The sequence below is a fragment of the Phyllostomus discolor genome, chromosome 4 (assembly GCF_004126475.2).
Source record: "Phyllostomus discolor isolate MPI-MPIP mPhyDis1 chromosome 4, mPhyDis1.pri.v3, whole genome shotgun sequence".
In the NCBI taxonomy this organism is placed as follows: Eukaryota; Metazoa; Chordata; class Mammalia; order Chiroptera; family Phyllostomidae; genus Phyllostomus; species Phyllostomus discolor.
The window spans coordinates 196,476,651-196,495,748 of NC_040906.2; the positions used below are offsets into that span (position 1 = coordinate 196,476,651).

A 19,098-nucleotide genomic window follows, 5' to 3' on the forward strand; every position below is an offset into this window, starting at 1 on the left:
CGTGTGTGTGTGTGTGTGTGTGTGTGTGTGTGTGGTCCCCTCCCACTCGGAACTCTGGGTCTTTTACCTACATCTTCAATAATGGATGCACGAGGCATGGGTGAGTGTGCACCGACCCACATAGTTCCTCCTTCACCCCAAGGAGATCAACCATCATGCTATGTCTCGGCTCCCCCAGTTACCGAGGCCAGTGATGAAACCATAACTATCTCAGAGACACCCACCCCCCGCCGCCCCCACGGGCAGACCCTTGCAGCACTGGGCACTGCCGACTTCCCTTCTGGCCCCACTTCTCCCTTCGTTCTTGGTGTCTGTGACATTGTGGCTTCCTCCTTACACTTTGCCCACTTTTTACAGTTCCCTTTTGTCTGCCCACCCCTTACTGGGGTGTTCCCCTGGGGCTTTTTATCCAGCCTGCCAGCGCTCCCAAGACGCCCATGCCCATGGGCTCGAACTGTTGTGTGGAGGCGCCTGCCTCAGACCTCCCGTCTCTGCCGAGTCCCATTTCCCAGCCTGGAGACCTGCCTGGGGCAGCCCCTTGCCAGACACCTAGTCCTTCCTTTGCTGTCGCCCCGAGCTGTGCCTTGGTACGGCAGAACTCGTCACCCCCTCTTTATCTGCCTTCCGTAAAATGCCCCCACTTCCCTCAGCCCTGAAAAACCGCTCATCAACTTTCTGTCGCTATAGATTTGCCAATTCTGGACATTTCGTGGGAATGGAGTCATGTGTGTTTTAAGTGACTAGCTTATTTCACGTAGCACCATGTTTCTAAGGGTTAGCCATTGTTCGTTCCTTTTTGCTATATATGCGCCACATTTTGTTTATTGATTGGTGTGGATTTAAGGTGGTTTTGGCTGTCACTAATGGTGCTGCCATGAACATCTATATCCAAGTTTTTGTGTGGTCATCTGTTTTCTACTTTTTAAGAAAATCAACTTAGCCCTGGCTGGTGTGGCTCAGTGGTTGAGCACCAGCCTGTGAATTAAAGGGTCACCGGTTCGATTCCCAGTTAGGGCACATGCCTGGGTTGCGGGCCAGGTCCCCAATAGGGGGTGCATGAGGGGCAACCACACATTGATACTTCTCTGTCTCTCCCTCTCTTTCTCTCTCTCTTCCCCTCTAAAAAATAAAATAAATTAAATCTTTTTTACTACTTAGTTGAGATATAGTGCACATGCCATAGAAGTTGTGCATTTAGCCAAAGGTGTTCACAGGTGTGTGTCACCACCACTAAGGTCAATGTAGAACATTTCCATCACCTCCCACAGAAGCCCCATTACCCTCTGGCGATCATGCCTCTGTCTCCTGAGGATGCCGAGCCCTGGGCAGCCACGGACCTGCTCTCTGTCTGTACAGATTCACCTGTTCTGGGCAGGTCCTGTAAGGTACTCTCACACACAAGGCTTCAGCTTAAGTGCATTTTTAAATACTTTATTTATTTTTAGAGAGGGAAGGGGGAGACAGAGAGAAACATCAATGTGCAGTTGCTGGGGGCCGTGGCCTGCAACCCAGGCATGTGCCCTGGGAATCGAACCTGCGATGCTTTGGTTTGCAGCCCAAGCTCAATCCACTGAGCTACGCCAGCCAGGGCTGCTTAAGTGCATTTTTGAAAGAAATTCTGATTATTACAGCTCCATTAAGAATAGAACTTTGAATCTAGTTTTTGGTAACTTTGTATCCAGCCTCCTTAAGATGCGTAAGAAAGTCTCCCTCAAGTTCTTTCCCCACTGGGCCCTCCCTCACCCTCAGTGAGCTTGTTTCCAGAGGCTGGGCAGGGCGGGCCCCGGCTTGGTGTCTGGGGGGAAGCCGGTGCCGCCTCTGGTCCTGCAGGCTTCTCCCCCTGTGTGACGAGCGGGGCTCTCCAAGCCCCTCCGTCCTCCTTCCCAGAAGTGAACGCTAGAGACCCGCGGGCACTGGGCCCCCTGGATCCTTAGCCCTCCTCAGGCACCAACCAGAGTTGGTGAGAACTGCGGATGAGGTCTGCGAGTTTGCCGGGAAATGCAGGTCAGGCCTCGTGCCTGCAGCCGAGACTAATGCGTCCTGTGTCCACATCCTGTTTGTGGCAGGGCTGTGGGTGGGGAGGGGAACACCAGGTTTTTCCATGGGGAAGGTGCCACATGGGTACCGGCGTGAGGAAGCCGTGTGGAGGCGTGTCCTTTAGAACAGTTCGCACGCTGGTTTGGCCTGGTTCCCGTGGATGTGTCCTCGCGGAGTGTCCGTCCTCCTGTTAGAGGGAGGAGACCCGGGGGCCACGGCCTCGGGGGCCTTCGAGCTCGCCAGGGTGGGAAGTGCAGGCGGAACAAGAACAGCGAGCGTAGGTTTCACCGAGGGAATGGGCTGCACCGAGCACCAGGCGTCAGTATGTCATATATATTATCTGTTCTTTTGCCTTGCTCAGTTTACCTGCCGGTAGCCATCTGCCGAGGCTGTGGGGTCAAGGGCAAGGTCACCGTCCAGGGCACTGGCGCTTGCAGTACACTTTCCATCTGTGATTGACCATCTGGGTCACACCCCACCCCCTTCCGCCTCCCCACCACCCCCGTCCCCCAACTCAGTTACACAGCGATAAATGTGAGTCAGGTGGACTCTCGGATCCCTTCCAGCCTGGGCCATCCTTCACATGTGACCCGGCCCAAAGCACGGCTTTGGCACCAGCCACCTCTGCGTAGACTGTCCACATAGGCAGCTTGCTATCCTTAGTGTCTGCTTGATATGGACGGAACCTGAGCCTGAATGTATGTTCTGCTCATTGTGGATTTAACTTCTCTAAGGTTCAGGTTCCTAATTGATGGAACAAGCACCCTAAGAGCTCTCTCTGAGCTCATTGTGCAGACTGCCTAGCACCGTGCCTGGCACATGACAGGCGCCTGCCTTCCCCTCGTCCTGCCCCCCACCTGCTCTGTCCCGTGTGGGGCGCTGCCCAGGACAAGGGCAGTGTGGCTGTGGTTTTTACCCTCAGGCTGGTCGGGAGGGTCCTCGCACAGAGCTGGTTGATGTCCGCAGCCACCTCACGTGTGCCATTCCCACCTGGGCTCTCCTTTCCGTGCCCTGGGGGCGGGGGGGGGGGCAGGGACGGCCACCGTTTCCCCAGGTCCCTCGCAGACCAGCATGCGCCGAGGTGTGCGTGCATGCGGGCGGATGAGCGCCCGCTCACGTGTGCGCTGCGTCTCCCAGCATAGTTGAAGGGCTCGACATTCCAGAGCGCAGGGGCTCAGGGCAGGGGCAGCTGTGCCAGAAGCCTCCTCCTCAGCTGTCGCCTTGGACTTCGTCTGGGGAGGGAGCCTCCAGCTGACCCGGCCCCGGCTCCCGTCCACACGCGGGGCCTCGCGTCCTTTCTATGCGACGCGGGAGACGGGCGCGATGGCCAGGAAGTACTCCGTGTGGCGGCTGGCTGCTGGCTGTTCTCTCTTCTGCAGGTGAGGCCGCCCGAACGCCGGGCTCGGGAGGAGGGTGGGATGGGAGGGAGGCTGCCGGTGCACAAACACACTCCTATTCCGGCAAGGATAAGGGAAGACCCGTGCCTGCAATTCCTGTGTGTAAGTCCTTCTGACAAAACTGGGAGGTGAACAGTCGTTTAAGGTAAGGGAACTGAGGTTTAGAACCGCTCCCCGGCTTCCCAAGATCACCGCAGCCTTGGGCGAGGCGGAGGCGGACTTCTGACCCAGACCTGTTTGTCCGGTGGTGTCAGTCCTTCTGCTGTAGACTCCCCCACAGTGGCGGGGGGGGGGGGGGCACACCAGGACCGTGTGCTGAGGGAGGACCGCTGATGGGCTGGGCGCTAGTGAAGTTCCCCTGAGTAAACCTTCTCCATATTTCTGCCACATGGGTGCGTGTGGGTCCTGGCCAGGTGGACAGGAGAGGAAAGGTAGCTGTCCTCTTGCAGCCCGAAGACGCCGTGGCACAAGGTCATGTGACTCCAGTGCAGAGGAGCAGCCGGAGGAGGGGCAGTCTGTCCCCCTGGGGGACAGGTGTGGAGCTGGGCACCACAGAGATTCGGTGTCTGTCAAGCTTCTGTAGGAGAAGCTGATGTTCAGGCACGTCATTATACAGCGTTTCAACCTTAAGCATTCATGGGGGCTGGCTCTGCAGCCAGGTGAGGCCGATGATGTGCCGTGAGGTCAGCGGGACTGGCACTTGGGGCGAAAAAGGTGCAGGACAAACTGGGGGAGGAGGACAAACTGCCACCTGCAGGAGTGGGCTGATGCCCATGTCATCTCACCACCTCCACCTCCAATGGCACAGGGACCCTGCAGAAGCCCCTGGCGCCCCTCCTTCCTCTGGAGTAGAACAGGTCACGGGTCTGGGACTCAGAGAGCCCGAGAAGGGGACTCAGCAGGGATGTGAGCACTGCCGGCCTGGCTGCTGCCCCGTGTGCCCCATGACCTGGGGACATGCGATGACACATGTCAGCTGCGTCCTGCACGGATCTTGAAGCAAAGAAAGAGAACGGCTGCTGGTCTCCTTCTGCTGACCACATCCCTCATGACTGTCCCGTGTCACGCACGCACACTGACCTGGAACCGTGCAGGGAGGGGTTCTGGGAGATGCCCTCCAGCTGAGCTAAACTACATTTCCGCTTTGGGTCCCCAAAGGAGTGGGCATGGGAGGGCTGGCTGGGCGGTTTCTTAGGGAACATAAACGGAGGGGGCCGCCGTTCCAGGCAGAAGCAAGGTGTGCTGAGCTGCGGGAGTGCAGCACCTCGGGGGTGGGTGGGGGTGAGTACATGTCTCAGGTCAGCGCAGCTCATGGGAGCAGCTCAGGAGTTGCCTGGTGGTAGGTTTTGCACGTTGGAGCCACTGTCTGTGTTTGGCGGGGGGGGAGTTGGGGATTGGATGCCCCCCTGGAGACAGGGAGACAAGTGTGAAGGGGAGAGATCCCGAAGGTCCCAAACCTGGCAGACCCTGTTTTTTATTATGCCCCTGCTTTTAAAATTCTTTCATCCACCGGCTCCTTCGGTCATCCAGCCCTGAAGGAGTGTCCCCTGCATTCCAGGCACTGGGAATGGATTCTGTTGCTCAACACTCAACCCAGCCCCCAACCCCTTATCTAAAAGCTTTGTCCGAGTAACACTGTCCCGACAGGATAACACTTGGAGAATGTTAACTGCTCGTATTGTATCTCACTGTATCCTGCTTGCTTCTTTGAAATTCTCCCCTGGGAGACTGCTGTCTGTCTCTTGGAGGCGTAGGACTGGAAGGAGACGGAGGGATGGACAAGGAGGACGTGTTTCCCAGGGCTCACCGAGGTAAATCGGTGGCTCCGTGCATGTTCCCACGTCAGCCTTAGCTAGCTGGAGGGCTGGTTGCCCAGACAGACCCTCGGGCCCCGCCCAGGTGCAATGCCTCGGCTTCTCCAGATGGGGAACCCAGGAGCCAGGAACCCGTTCCCCAGGAGCTGCCCTAGCAGCCCACTTGCTTTTGCGAATGTCTGCCAAAACCCGTTTCTCGTCTGTCGGGTTGAAGCCCTGTGGTTCGGCCGCACGTCTCAGTCACCAGTGGGACAGGGGCCGCCCCGCCGATGCTGGCGGAGGTCACGTGTCATTGTGGCGGCCCCGGCGGCACTGCCTGGCTGGCATGGAGTCGTCTCCAGCAGATGCTGGGGCGTCGCTGCAGATAAAACCACAGGATCAGAGGGGGAGGATGCGGAGCCATCGGAGGGCAGAGGGAGAGCAGCCAGCAGGATGACCAGGTTCATACAGGGAGCCGCTTAGTGGGTGCAGGGGTGGGGGTGCAGAGGGGGGACACAGGCGATGGGCAGGAATCTCAACCGAGATGGGTACAGTGCCGGATGCTAACCAGACTTTCTGCGGTGACTTCCCAGCATACGCACATACGCAATCATTGCGTAGTGCACCTGGAACTGATGACCCTGCGTGTCCATGATGCCTCAGTACAAAGTGATGTCTGGGCAGACGGGTCAGTGTGGGTTCCTGTTCTCACGGTATTTGTAACGGGAAACATTTCTACCTGCCGTTTCTGGGGGTGGAGGGGGGCGGAGAGACAGAGACGATAGGAAGGTTCAGTTGGTTATTTATGGTGGTGGTCGCCGTGGAGAGGACCCACCCAGTCCTCTGTGCTGCCACCAGGAGGCCCCGGAGGGTGGCTGCCACTGTGCCGCCAGCATGTTGTCAGCAAGGCTAGCAGGGGTCCCCTAGGCCCCTGGCTCCTGCGCCTTTGCCCTTCAGATGTGGCTTCTCGGACTCCCCCACTCCCCCCAGAGCATCTGGCAGAAGACACACTGGCAGCCCCTGCCCCCAGGTCCCTCCCTGGCTCCCTCTGCAGCCAGACCACTCGGCAGCAGCCAGTGTGGCCAGCGTGGCTCGGGCCACCGTGCATGGCCACCACTGTGTGTTTCCGCTGAGAAAGTTCTGACCAGTTTCCTGTGCCATCTCCATGGAAACAGAACGAGGAGATAATTGAGCGGAGCCTCTGTTCCTCCCATCGCCCCTCTCGCTATCCCCACCCGACTGAGGCTGAGGCTGAGGCTGGCACAGGCCAGCGCTTTGCAGCCAGCCTTGCCCCACACACAGGTCCAGGCACAGCGGAGAGGAAGGGCAAAGGCCGAGTTTCCTTACTGTGCCGACCCCTGGGTGGGATGAGTCGCCCTGGTGCAGCCTACCCCAGTGAGGATGGCAGCCCATTTTCACAGCCTTTTCTGCACCGGGACCTGCGGCACACACCCTGGTCGCCAAATGGCTTCTCAGGCAAACCAGCGGACGCTGCCAGCTAGCTGGCCGGCTGGCCAGTAGTCTCAGCCACGTTTCCTGGCGGGAAATGCCGTGCCTGGGCCACGTATTTATTACACATACGCCGTGCATGTTAAAGGGGATGCAGAGGGAAGGAGTAATTTCACTCCCTTTACAGAAAAATAGCAGCCATGAAAAAGTCAACAAAGCTGCTTACGTGTTTTTTTTTTCCTCATGTTATAAAAACGACCTTTTGTGGTCAAAACAATGCTAAAACCCTGTTTTGTTTTATTTTGCCTTTGACAGCTCAGTAATTCTTAAAGATATAAAAACCTAAATAAAATGCGACGTTCCCATCCAGGCCCTAAAAGGGAGGCATTTAGCTTTTACTGGTTACATCAGACCCAGACTGAGCAGTAGGTGGAGTTCAAGGCCTTTTCCTTTTTTTTTTTTAACACCTTCATTTGCATGCCTGTGGAGGACACCTCGGAAGTCAGAGCTTCAGCTGGGGCCACGTGCTCTGGACTCCAGGCCCCAGGGGCCAAGTCGCAAATTCTGCTGCACTCTCAGTGCCTGTGTTTAGGGACAGCGCACACTGTTTGGGCTCAGGGCTCACAGCGCTGGGCCTGGCACTGCGAACACAGTGAGGAACGGACAGGGGAGTGCCCTGCCTTCCTCCGTCAGATGCTGTTGTGGGAAGAACAGTGGTCTGTCTGGGTGTCGGGAGAGCTGGGCTCCTACGGTCAGTTACAGGCCCAGCTCTGTAACTGACCGTAGGAGAAGTCCTGTGGACATCGAGGACCTCGGTCTCTCCTCTGTGTGATGGGCTAATTCTTTTCGGGGTCTCTGTGAGCCTGAACCACGATGAGAGGCATATGAATGTTCTCGGTAAACCCAGACCCAGTGCTTGATGGAAGTTGGTTGGTCATCTTTACCCCTTACCCACCACTGAGTCAGGGTTCCGTTCACGTACGTGCAGACGAAACCTGCCTGCGGCATTGAGGCAAATGGGAACATATTTTTTTTTTCATCTGGCAAGGAGTCTGGACCCAGGTGTTCCAAGGCTGCTATAGCTACTCAAGGAAGTGTTTTCTTTCCTCCACCATCCACATAGCATGCGACTCTGTTCCTTACGAGAAAATGACCACAGCTTGGGCGCTGTGCCCGTGTTTGGGGCAATTACCAAAGGGAAGGGCAAAAGGGCACAAGACACGTGAAAACCGAGTCAGTCCTCTTCATTATGAAACCATCAGCTTCCCCAGAGTCACCTCGCTGTGAAATTCCTCTGCATCTTCCCAGGCAGAGGCTGGCACCTGGCCTCGGCCCGATGCCAGGGGGTGTGGGGGAGGCGAGTGTTCTACAGGGTGCACTGCCACCCAAACAGAGTCGGGGGGGTTTAGTCAGAAAGGAGAGGAGTGTGGATATGAAAAGGGGAGCCTCTGGCCTTGCCTGCTGTCACCACTCAGGCATCCCACCACTGTCGTCCTGCAGCTGGTCCATATGTCACCCAGAGATGCTGGAAGGCATGGGCCTTGTGTCCTTGTCCCTGAGCAAGCCTAGCAGGGCTTCGTTATCTATAGCGAGCATTAAATGCCAGATCAGCAACCACCGTTGGCTGTTTTTTGTGTAAGACTGATCCGTTACCGATGCCGTTTTATGGCATCTCACATGCAAAATCATAGTAGGTGCCCTGTGGTGTGCCCTGGGGGTGTTCTGAAGGTAGTCCCTGCACTCGAAGACGTGGGAAGGCATTTGTGCCTTTCCAGCATGTTCAGCAGTGCTCTCCGAGTCGAAGCTGGCGCCCACACAGCAAGGCTCGATCAGCGTCTTGGGCAGCTCAGACCCACGGGGCCACAAATGAAGAGTAATACTGCGGCCCAGGTGGTGAGGCGGTTTTGGGAAACCTTGGGGGATAAGTGTGTTCTGCCCCAGCTTTGACCTCCGCCCCGCCCCCCCCCCCCCCCCAAGCCCACGTCCATGGGCATGTTCGGCTGTGCACTTATGCCCTTTGTATTGAGTGGTGTTGAGGCCTGGACACAACCAGGCCGTAGGCCTCTGCCTCGGAGAGCTGGCTCGTGGGTGCTTTTCAGGCCTGAAACTCTCCAACTTCCGCCAGCGCTCTGTGCTGTTAACTTCGGGACAAGTTACTGGCTGGAGACGGAAAGGACACAGATCTCTTTCTGTATTCCTTTGAGGATTTTCAGGTTTGTCCTGGCTGGGGCCTGCTCTCAGCCTGGGGAGCCTGTTGGCCATCCCCAAGGTACCAGAGAACAACCAGCCCCTTCCAGGCTGAGAAACTGAAGTGCATTTTAAGAAGGACTTGGACTTGACCCCATGGGGGGAGCTGGCTGGAAGAAAAGGCCAGCGGTTATAGTCACTGGTTCTTTGAGGTAGCCTGGCACGTGCAGACTTGCTCCATATAACCCTGAAGGTCCTACTGGACCGAAACATCTAGAAAACCTACATCATCAATAATATTATTGTCTCCATGTTGCGTAGCAGGAAACTAGGGTTCAATGGGACTCAGTCACTTGTGCCAAAAGTTACTGGTGAGTGAGCGGTAGAGCTGGACTTCTGAGCCTGGGTGGTTGCATTCCAAAACCCACATCGGGAGCCACTGTCCCGGCAGCTTCCCGCATGGCGGGCCCTGGGAAAACGGTCGAGATAACGTTATCCATGTCTGGATGTCGGTCCGTGGCCCGTGCGACTCTGCGTTGACATCATGTCGAGTCGTTAGCGTGGGTTTTCTTTTTAGTTCTAAGAAAAACAAATTATTTGTATAAAGTGTGATGGAGAAGAGAAAAACATTATTATACCCACCCAAACTATTTGAGGGAAGTAAATATTGTTTTAAAAAAAGAGGAACCTCGGTGATTCAGGAACCGTTGCAGTGTGGGAGCCATGTCGTGGGCACGCTCCGGAGAAGAGTTACGAGAAGGCACGTTTATGGGGAGCTTCCGAGTGCCAGGTGCTGGGCTGAGCCCCTTCGGTGCATCGTCTCATGCAGTTCTCCTAATAGTCCCTGAAGGGAGGCACTGTTTTTATCGTCATTACATCACAGGAAAAGAAGGCATGGCTGAGGGTTGTGGCAGGGCTGTCCCAGGTGTGTGTGACCTCTGAGTGTGTGAGTGCCTCCCCTGTGCCTTGGGTTGGGTCCATCAGACGCCTACCTGCCCTGTTCACTTATAAAGGTGACTTTGTAAAAAGGAGCTAGAAAGTACAGCCTGGGAACAGACTGTGCAATGAAAGAAATAGCCTCTCTGGGGTTATTTTCACCAGAGTGAGAAAATGTCACCGACGTTGTCATTCATACGAAATGTCCAGGGGGTTCTAACAATACGCCCGATTTTGGCAACAGAATTACTTTCCATCCGAGCCAGTGACTTTGGAAAGCTGAATTCTATCCTGTGTGTGAAATCCCGGCAGCTATTGGCTGGGAAGGCCCAGCTCCCAAAGGGAAAGCAAGAGAGGTGTGTGGAGCGCAGGTTTTAAGGTGGCGCTTGCCTCTTGCGCCCACCCTCCCCGAGAGCCAGCACCTCCCACACGGGGGACGCTCTGTGCCCCTTGCCTCGCCCGAGTCCTGGCCCTGTGGCTGAGAAAGGGGCTGGCCCTTGGATTTTTGCGAACAGTAAGGTAGCATGAACAGGGATTTGTTTCAAATATATTTCTATGAAACAGAAGAGAGATGCTCCTAGGATGAAAAGTATCTTTGATCCCCAAAGGGTAATCAGACTTAGCAAATTACGGAATTACCCATTTTACGTAAAGTTATTTGTCACTAAATGTGCAGACTAGGAATATGAGTACTTAGTTACATTTGTCATGGAGAAAGAGAGAGTAGCAACTCACTAAAGGCCCCTCAACCCGTTTACCTTCCTCCACGGCCCTCTGGATGCGCACAGTGCAGTGGCACAGATGTCTCTCGGTCCTTTTTCTGGGTCCTACTGGCTTTGGGGACTGCGTTGGCAGGCCCGGGATGATGCAGGAAAAGACCCAGATACAGCAAATGCCCCAACTCAAAATTCAGCAGGAAAGAAACTAATGGAGACGTGTGTTTCTGGAAACTCAAGATAAAGAACCTTAAACATCTCTCAGAGACAGGTTTTCCAGTAACACATAACATATGTTCCTTTCTTAGACATTGGATTATAATGGTTTTTCTTTGTGTGTTTTTTTTCTTTTTCTTTCCTTTTTTTTTTTTTTGTAATGAAGTTTCTGGACAGTCCATCAAAACAAAAACATGAAGTCTATTTTAGGAATTCCTTTGTGCTCGGACATTCATTCTGCTTTCCTGGTGCGCCAGACTTAAGTGTGGAACAGTGAGATAGAGCTGTCTTTGCCTGGAGCTATCTCCGACTATTTGTGTATAAATAGACATAAGAAGAAAAATGAGTTTGAGCCGGATAGGAGTTTGGCCCCCTCCCCTCCCGCAAGCACCCCAGAGGATCCCGCCGTTGCAACACCACGGAATCCTGGAAGGCGCTGTTGAAACACTCGGTGTTAATAAGCCCGAGGGCCGTGTTGGAATTTGGTGTGGAAAACATGCTCTGTCTTCCCAAGTTCTGCTGAGTATCATTTCAGTAACGTTCCCAAGAACAGGGCCAGAGCGCGCCGTGTGAATGTCTGCTTTGTCAACAGGAAACGGGCAGGGGGCAGGGCCTCTGCACCCTGTTGTGTCCTGTCCAGCTCTGTCTGTGTCCTCAGGTGGGTCGTCCCTCCCGGGTCTCTGCCATCATCCTGCTCTGTGACGGGAGGTTCAACGACAGCCTTTTCTTTAAGATGTGGAGTTCTATGCAAATGTAAAGAATTCCACTTTGATGTGGGCTATTAGTTTCTCCTCTGTGGTCTTCGGAGGTTCTCTCCTCTGTGAAGCCATAGACTCAACCTAGAATTTACCCTGTGTGTGTCATTGGAGCCAGTGAGGATATTTGTGTAAAATTGACTTTAGTATTACCCTAGTTGGAAAAGGTAAAAGGTACTGTCCTGCTCTTCATTCTCTCCACTGACTACTGCCCCTCAGTCCCATCGCCTGCTTCGTCTTGTCCTAAGTCCTAAGAAAGAGTTGGACTGCCCCCGAGCTCAGCCTTCACATGGCTTCTCTCCAAATTCCTGTCTCCGGCCTCAACAACCCCCCGGGCACTCTAGTCTGGCATATCCCTCCTCACCTTTATCCCCACAGAGATGCTCATAAGCACCTCGGACTTAACACTGCCAGACTATTTGCCTCCTCTGCCCTTCCTGACCCAGTCCCCTCCTTTGGGGGACTGCGTGTCATGTCAGCACATTATTAAGATCTCTGCTCAGCTGTCAACTCTTCAGAGAGATCTTCTCCATCCCTCATCCCTCCATCTGAAATCCCCCCCACTTCTTAATCTGTACTCCCCACCCTGCTTCTCTCCCCAAGCCCAGCTCCGGGAGAACAGAGATTTTACCAGTCTCCTGTATCACTGTGCTCAGTGCCTGAGTGGATGCCAGACTTGAATGGGGGCTGAATAGATACTTATTGAAGGAAGGAAGGGAGGGAGGAAGGAAGGGAAGGAGGAAGGGAAGGGAGAAAAAGAAAGGAAGGGAGGAAGGGAGAAAGAGAGAAAGAGAGAAAGAAAGAAAGAGAGAGAAAGAGAGAAAGAAAGAAAGAAAGAAAGAAAAGCAGTTTAACAGAATTTGTTAAACACTGAGGTAGAACCAAAGTTCTAGGGATGCTGACTTAATTTTTTAAATCTGATTTATTAATTCCTCATTAATTTTCTCACAGGCTTCGTTGAGAGCTAAAGTAGTTTAGGGACCTTGCGAGAAAATGTTAACATGTGTGCAGTTGGGGGGTCTCCCTAGCGGTTGTTGATGAAAAGGTGCTGAGATGGAGTCCAGAGACTTGCACGCGGAATTGATGATTTTTAAATGCACAAATCAGTTCTCAAAGTGCAGCAGAATGCCGTTAGCGCTTCCAGGCCGCCGAAGTCCGTGCTGACGTTCCCATCTTTCTTACCCCGTTGGCAGTGAACCTGACTCGCAGAAAGGGCCTGGCAGCTGCTTCCCGAGCTGCCGTTTGCAGGCCCCGGGGTCTGGCCGGAGGGACGTGTTTGTTCCTAGGGAGCCTTTGGAACTGACTTCTGAGCATTCATTTCTTCCACCAGGAGATCAGTAAATGGCCCCTTCCACCTGCTGCCATCCGAATTCGGAATTTGGTTACACCGTTGGTTTTTGCTCCTGCTGGATGAGTTCTATCATCAGTCTCGAGGAGAAAGGAGGTGGCACCTCGCTTCGCTGCTCCGCCAGCTTCTGTTTGCGGGGACAGTTCACTGCGTCCAAATCAAACTTCACACGGCGTCGTTGTCCCCCTTTGCAAATTGATGAGTTGGGTAGCCTCACGCTTAGGAAACATTGCCATTCTTTGGCCAGTCTCTAGACTGTGAACTTGTGAAGTTTTAGAAATAAAAATCGGGAACTGGATGAATAAAGAATCTACAGTGCCATCTGCTGGCATCCTAGGGAAATGCAAGGGATGTCTCGTGGAAGCACCTGTTACAAAAACGAACAAACCCAAAGTGCAACCCCGAGGGTAAATTCTTCAAAATGTATGATACCTTGAGGAAAGTAGATGTAAATAATGAAAAAAAATTCTAAGTCTTTAGGTTTGCTGGGGAAATGCTTTAATAACCTGGTTTAGGGCTGCGTTCATGCTTCAGGTCACTTGGGTTCATCTCTGTGGATCAGCAGTCAAACCGGCTGCCAGGCTGGGGCAGGGCCCGGCCCCAGTCCGAGGCTCAGACATGTCTCGATTGACTTGGGCACGTTTCAGAAACAGCGACTTACTCGCCGTCACTAAAGAGTGTGGAGCACTCGTTGTAAAAAATGCAGGTGCCTGGCTTCTCTTTGAACGCGGGGAGATCTGGCTGCAGCCACAGTGCACCTGCCGGTCGGCACCCCCGAACCGGAGGGCCGGCACACGGGCTGCCCTGTCTGTGTGGGGCTCCCACACACCTGCTGCCGGGTGGGTCCCCCACTTCCCCAATAGTTTCTCCTGCCTCTGACCGCCCACCTTACTCACCTCCTGGCCTGAAGGGCATTGGAGGTGTTTAGGTCTGTTCTTTGACTATGCTGTGCCTTCTTTCCCACGCACACAAGAGACCTCCTGAGGGTGGTAACTTCATGGGTCGTTAGTAGTTCACAGAGACGGAAGATACTTCGGTGATCACCTAGTGGGGTCCATTCCTGTCATTTAATGTAGGTCTCACCCTGGGGTGCGTCTTTAACAAACGTTGGCGAACGGTGCGTGCGAGTGCTTCTAGGAAGGCCAGCGATGGCTGGAGAAGGCCACTGGTAAATAAATACCCTGTGGAAACGTGCCTGGCTCTCTGCTGGGAAGTGCTGTGCAGCCTCAGCCTCCTGAGGGGCATCATGGGTTCTGCCGCGGAGGTGAGGCTCCCACTAACCAGACTCGTTTTGCTTTTCTAGGAACTCCCTTCGGAAGTCAAACTCAGAAGACAGCTCCGTAGGTCAGTACCTCTTTTCTTGGTTTATGGGTTTGAAACCGATCATTTTCCTTTAATACTTTCATAGAGCCCATAAATATGGGAAAGGACAAAACCACAAAGAAGCCTTTTACCTTGAAATAAACATTAAGATATTGATGTACAGTTTCCTCCTCTTGCTTACTGTGCTTGTGTGGGTAAAAGAAATAGTTGGGACTATATTCTACGTATGATTGTATAATTTGTTTTTTAAAGATTTTATTTATTTATTTTTAGAGAGGGAAGGGAGGGAGATAGAGAGAGAGAGACAGAGAAACTTCAATGTGCGGTTGCTGGGGGTTATGGCCTGTAACCCAGGCATGTGCCCTGACTGGGAACCGAACCTGCGACACTTTGGTTCCCAGCCCACGCTCAATCCACTGAGCTACACCAGCCAGGGCTTTGATTGTATAATCTTTTTCAATGGAATGTGTCTTGAACATTTTTCCACATTGTTGAGTATTGTATCCAGTACACTCATCACATCTGGATGAGAATTTGCCATAGTGGATGTGCCGTAGTTTAAGCAACCAGTTGCTGCTTTGCTGAACATTCAGTTTCCTGTTTTTTTCTCTGTCACAGAGAAAGATGTTCCCATAAAAATCCTTGAGCCTATCCCTGATCGTGTTCTTGATCAGGGATAAATCCTTCGATTTGGAACTTTTGAATCAAAGATTATGCACAATGAAGGTGTTACAAATTTTGTATTTCCTTGATTATCAAGTCCCCTCTTGATTTAGTAACATCTTTTCTGTTTGGGTCAGAGGGCACCTGGCAAAGTAATCGTATTTAGGAGCCTAGCATGAGTGCTCAGATCAGGCTTTGACTTGCATTTGATTCATGACTCTGCCTACTGAGTAGTTAGGACCCTGGGCACAGTCCTTGCCTCTCTGAGCCTCAGTTTTCTCATCCACCAAATGGGAACAATAATATCTGTTCATTGTCAGTATTAAATGAAATATGTTGTTAGGTAGCAAAGTGCCCTGGATACAGTAAGTGCTACATAAATGGTAGCTAGTACCATTTATTTTTTTTTAAGCCGTACCTTCATTTCAGAAGCAATGAAATGGGAGGAGGGGGAGTGTAGTTTACAGTCAGAGAAATGCGTTATATTGCAGATTGCCCTGGAGAAAGGTTGAATGAGTGATATCCTACTTCGGCTTTAACCTTTCACGGCCCTGCATCTGCTGTGGTCTCTAACCCAAGGGCAGCCGGAGCTGTCAAGCGTGCCCGGGACATCCCGAGCACATTGGAGTCTCAGGCTCCCGGCCAGCTGCGTCCCCGCAGCTCTGGAGGGCTCGGAACTCAGATGAGCGCATCCTGTTTTGACAGACGGTGCCCTTTCTAGTCCCCGCATGTGTGTTTTCTGCGGCGTCGCCTGGCACCACCAGTCTAGACTGTGGAAACCAACAGCGTGCCACTCCGCTGGGCCCGCTCCAGGGCTGTGGGGCCACCAGACACCACGCGGCGGCGAAGCTGCCGTGAGCGTGCCAGGTCCCCACGGGTCGCTGTGCCGCTGCATTTTGTTCTTGAAGAACAAAGGGTCCCTCTAGCCTTCTGTGTTACTCGCCTCGTTTCCCATTGGTTTTTAAAAGTTATTACATATTGATGACCAGAAAACCCTGCCATATGCTAAAAATGTCTAGCTGTGACAGTTTGCTTTCACTTAAAAGCCACCCATCCATGTCTGTCTGGGGGGGAGGAGGAGAAGGGGTGGGAGCTGTCACAGCAGGAGGGCTGTCCGCTTTCCTTGTCCTTGTGCCCTGGGTGAGCTGTAGGAAGGTCCCCAGTGGCCTGATGCCACAGAGCTGAGGATCCTGCCCCACCCGTGTCGTTGCTGGCTGGATGCGTGCAAGCTGCACATCTTAGAGAAATGGCGTGGGGCACCCCACAGGCCCGGCAGCCCGCCCCAGGCCAGTGTGCCCAGGGTGCACCCGCCATTCTCATCCCTCGCTCTGTGGTGACGGAAGTAAACCCAGGGTAGATCAACAGCAGGAATAACGACAAAATAAAGTCAACTTCTGCAAGTATTTTACTTATGGTTTCATTGAAATAATTGTGGCTGAGACCAAAGGGGATGGGGGAATACACCCCAAGAGTCAGCAGATTAGATGAGAGTTAAACAGACATCAAAGAGAATCCAGGAATGCATGTTTTGCCTGCCCTTTTTGATGCGTCCTTTATTGCTCAGCTTATCCCTGCTGCAGCATTTCCTGCTATGGGGAAATTTGCATTTCTTTTAAACAACTTTATAGGCATTTTCAAGTCCTGCACAAACTGAAAGTGGAAGAACTGTCTTTGTGAAATCAAAGTACTCTTGCAAGCTTTGAGTTATAAGGAAGGGGCTACTTTTGTTATTAATGGACTTATTGCTTGTGTCTTTTTTATTTTCTTTAAAGGAAAAGGAGATTGGAAGAAGAAAAATAAGTATTTCTGGCAGAACTTCCGGAAGAACCAGAAAGGAATAATGAGGCAGACTTCAAAAGGTACCACCGAAACAGCTGGCGGACAGTGGGCCCTTTTAGCCGGCAGACGTGCAGAAGCCTGTGTCTGATCTAAATGGTGGCTGCGAGTTAGAATAACTCATCATGCGTGCCCGTACCATGTTCAGCTTTCTCACATTCCTATCATTACTTAAAACTTCATCCCAGTGGGGATGTTTTATTTTTTTAAGTCTAAGAAAACGGAACAGGGAGAGCCAGCAAGCTGTAGGTCTGGCGGCAAAGACCCACCGGGTTTTTCGTTTCCTGCGTCACAGCAACCTCAGGCACATCTTTGCTCACCCTGATGGACCCTAAACGCTCTAGGGTCTGTTAGTTTGGGACCCTCCCCGTCACCCTGCCCCCCTGCCCTTGGGGCCTTTGCAGTCTTCTGAACTTTTGATGCTTGTCTGCAGAAGGGATGAAGGGAGAGTTGGTGGGTTGTTGCCCCTGAAAACTCTATCTCAAGGCCTGACATCATGGGAATTTGCCCAGAGCTGCCTTGTGGAGGGAGCCCTGCTCTCCCCTCCTCCCCCGCCCTCCCCCCGGCCAGGGCCTTTGTTGTTGTTGATACAGTAAGTAAATATGTCATCCCTCTGAGGCCGGTTACATAATTGCGGCCTCCCAGGCGTTCTGAGAGGAGTGGAAACAAAGCCACTTCCAGGCTCCAGTCCTGCTGGTGGAGGTTGTCAGGACAGGAGCATCCTAGTTGCTCACCAGTGACATTACTTGATCTTCTTTTACAAAATCTTAGTGGCCTGCCCTCTTCAGAAGGCTTCTCCACTTTTTCATACATGGGGAAGTGAGAAGAGTGGACACAGGCCGTGTCCCTGCCAGCAGTGTGCTCGGCTTCTTTGGTGACCTGCAGTGGGGTCATTTATTTATTTTTTTTAATTTGTCCTGCTGAAAACAGAGTTATTCTTAAACACTCTGAGATTTTCCTCTGGTACATGCTCAGAATCACTTGTGACTCAAAGTTAACCTTGGGTTCTAACACAGCCTTCTTTAGAAAGAAAGAAAAGGAGAAAGAGGGAGAGACAAAGGGAATACAGATGAGACCCGGAAGTTGACCAGATCACATGGATTTATTTTATTTATTTATTTTTAAATAATTTATTTATTTATTTTTAGAGAGGGAATGGAGGGGGGAGAGAGAGAGAGACAGAGACAGAGACATCAATGTGTGGTTGCAGGGGGCCGTGGCCTGCAATGTAGGTGCGTGCCCTGACTGGGAATCAAACCTGTGATGCCTGGTTCGCAGCTCGCGCTCAATCCACTGAGCTATGCCAGCCAGGGCACATGGATTTATTTTTAAACCCAACCAACTTTCTGTCACCCACCCCCCACCCCCCCCAACCACCACCACCACCGCTGGGGGTGACACAGAGAGCAGCATGAATCAAACCGGTGGGCGGGCTCCCCTCTCCCACCCCACTCTATTGTTCTTCCCGTGCAAGGGGACGAGGGGCAAGGGGACCTGGAGCAGTGTGTCTGGACTGATTGACGTGGAATGGAAGTGCGACAGGGAGACACAGGGAAACATAAATTCCCGGGCAGATGCTGATGGAAGGGCTCCGACAGGTGTGCAGCCAGCCTCCCTGCCTCTGTCCCTTCACACCACGGGCACGTTAAGCCGTAGCCCGGCGTCCTGATGACACCCACGCTAGTGAGGGGCGTGTGGGAAAGACGGGGCAGACGGAGGAGGGCGAGGGCCTGGATGGAGGGCTCGTTCCCCGAGCGCGTAGCGGAGCCCACCTGCACCGGCAGGTCTTGCCGCACAGGCTGACCAGCGGCACGCAGCCGGCGTGGCTCATGTGCATCGGAGGCGTTGGCAGCCTGTCCGCTTTGTAGGAAGACGCTTTCCAGGAAACCGAATGGGGCTTCTGTTTTCCCCTGCGGCTCTGGCTGCCCTCAGTTTCGGGCTGGGAGTGGAGTTCCCCTCACGGTTTGGGAACGTTGATGCCGATGGAACTTTCGGATGTGCATACATATATATATAGTACTTCCCAACCAGTGACCCGGAGCACCTCCCATCCGTGATGTTATTTGTCTGCACCAACCCTCCGAGGAGCAGTCGTCAGAGAGGTTCGCAGGCGTCTGCGGTTTCTCAGGCTGCAGCGCAGCTGCCTCTCTGACCTTTCTCCGCCACGGCAGGAGGTTGCCTCCCACTTCTCCCCAAACTATTTTCTCCTCGCGCATTCCCCAAATGGGAGGACGTAGGGGAGCCTCAGCCAGGGGAGCCCGGAGTGTGTGTCTGCTCTCGCTGGGTCTTTAAATTAGGTCTCTGCCCGCCTCTTACTCCCTGTGGGCTCTCCTCCAGGACTCCTCCGCTAGACCTTCATCACAGAGGCTCTGGTCCGTACCTGTCCGTGCCACCTGTCCCCAGCAAGGTGGGCTGGTTGGCTCCCTACGAAGCCGCCCCTGG

At 53.3% G+C, this 19,098-nt stretch overlaps 1 protein-coding gene across 4 annotated transcripts in view; it reads left to right on the top strand.

Moving 5' to 3' along the window:
• SASH1 (SAM and SH3 domain containing 1) overlaps positions 1–19,098 on the top strand; it is a 299,031-nt gene that overhangs the window by 215,374 nt on the left and 64,559 nt on the right. For all 4 annotated transcript variants that reach the window (XM_028510426.2, XM_036024863.1, XM_028510425.2 and 1 more), the window contains exons 5-6: positions 14,138–14,178; positions 16,593–16,679. In XM_028510426.2, coding sequence (XP_028366227.1) covers positions 14,138–14,178; positions 16,593–16,679 — 128 coding nt within the window. The remainder of the gene's footprint in view (positions 1–14,137; positions 14,179–16,592; positions 16,680–19,098) is intronic.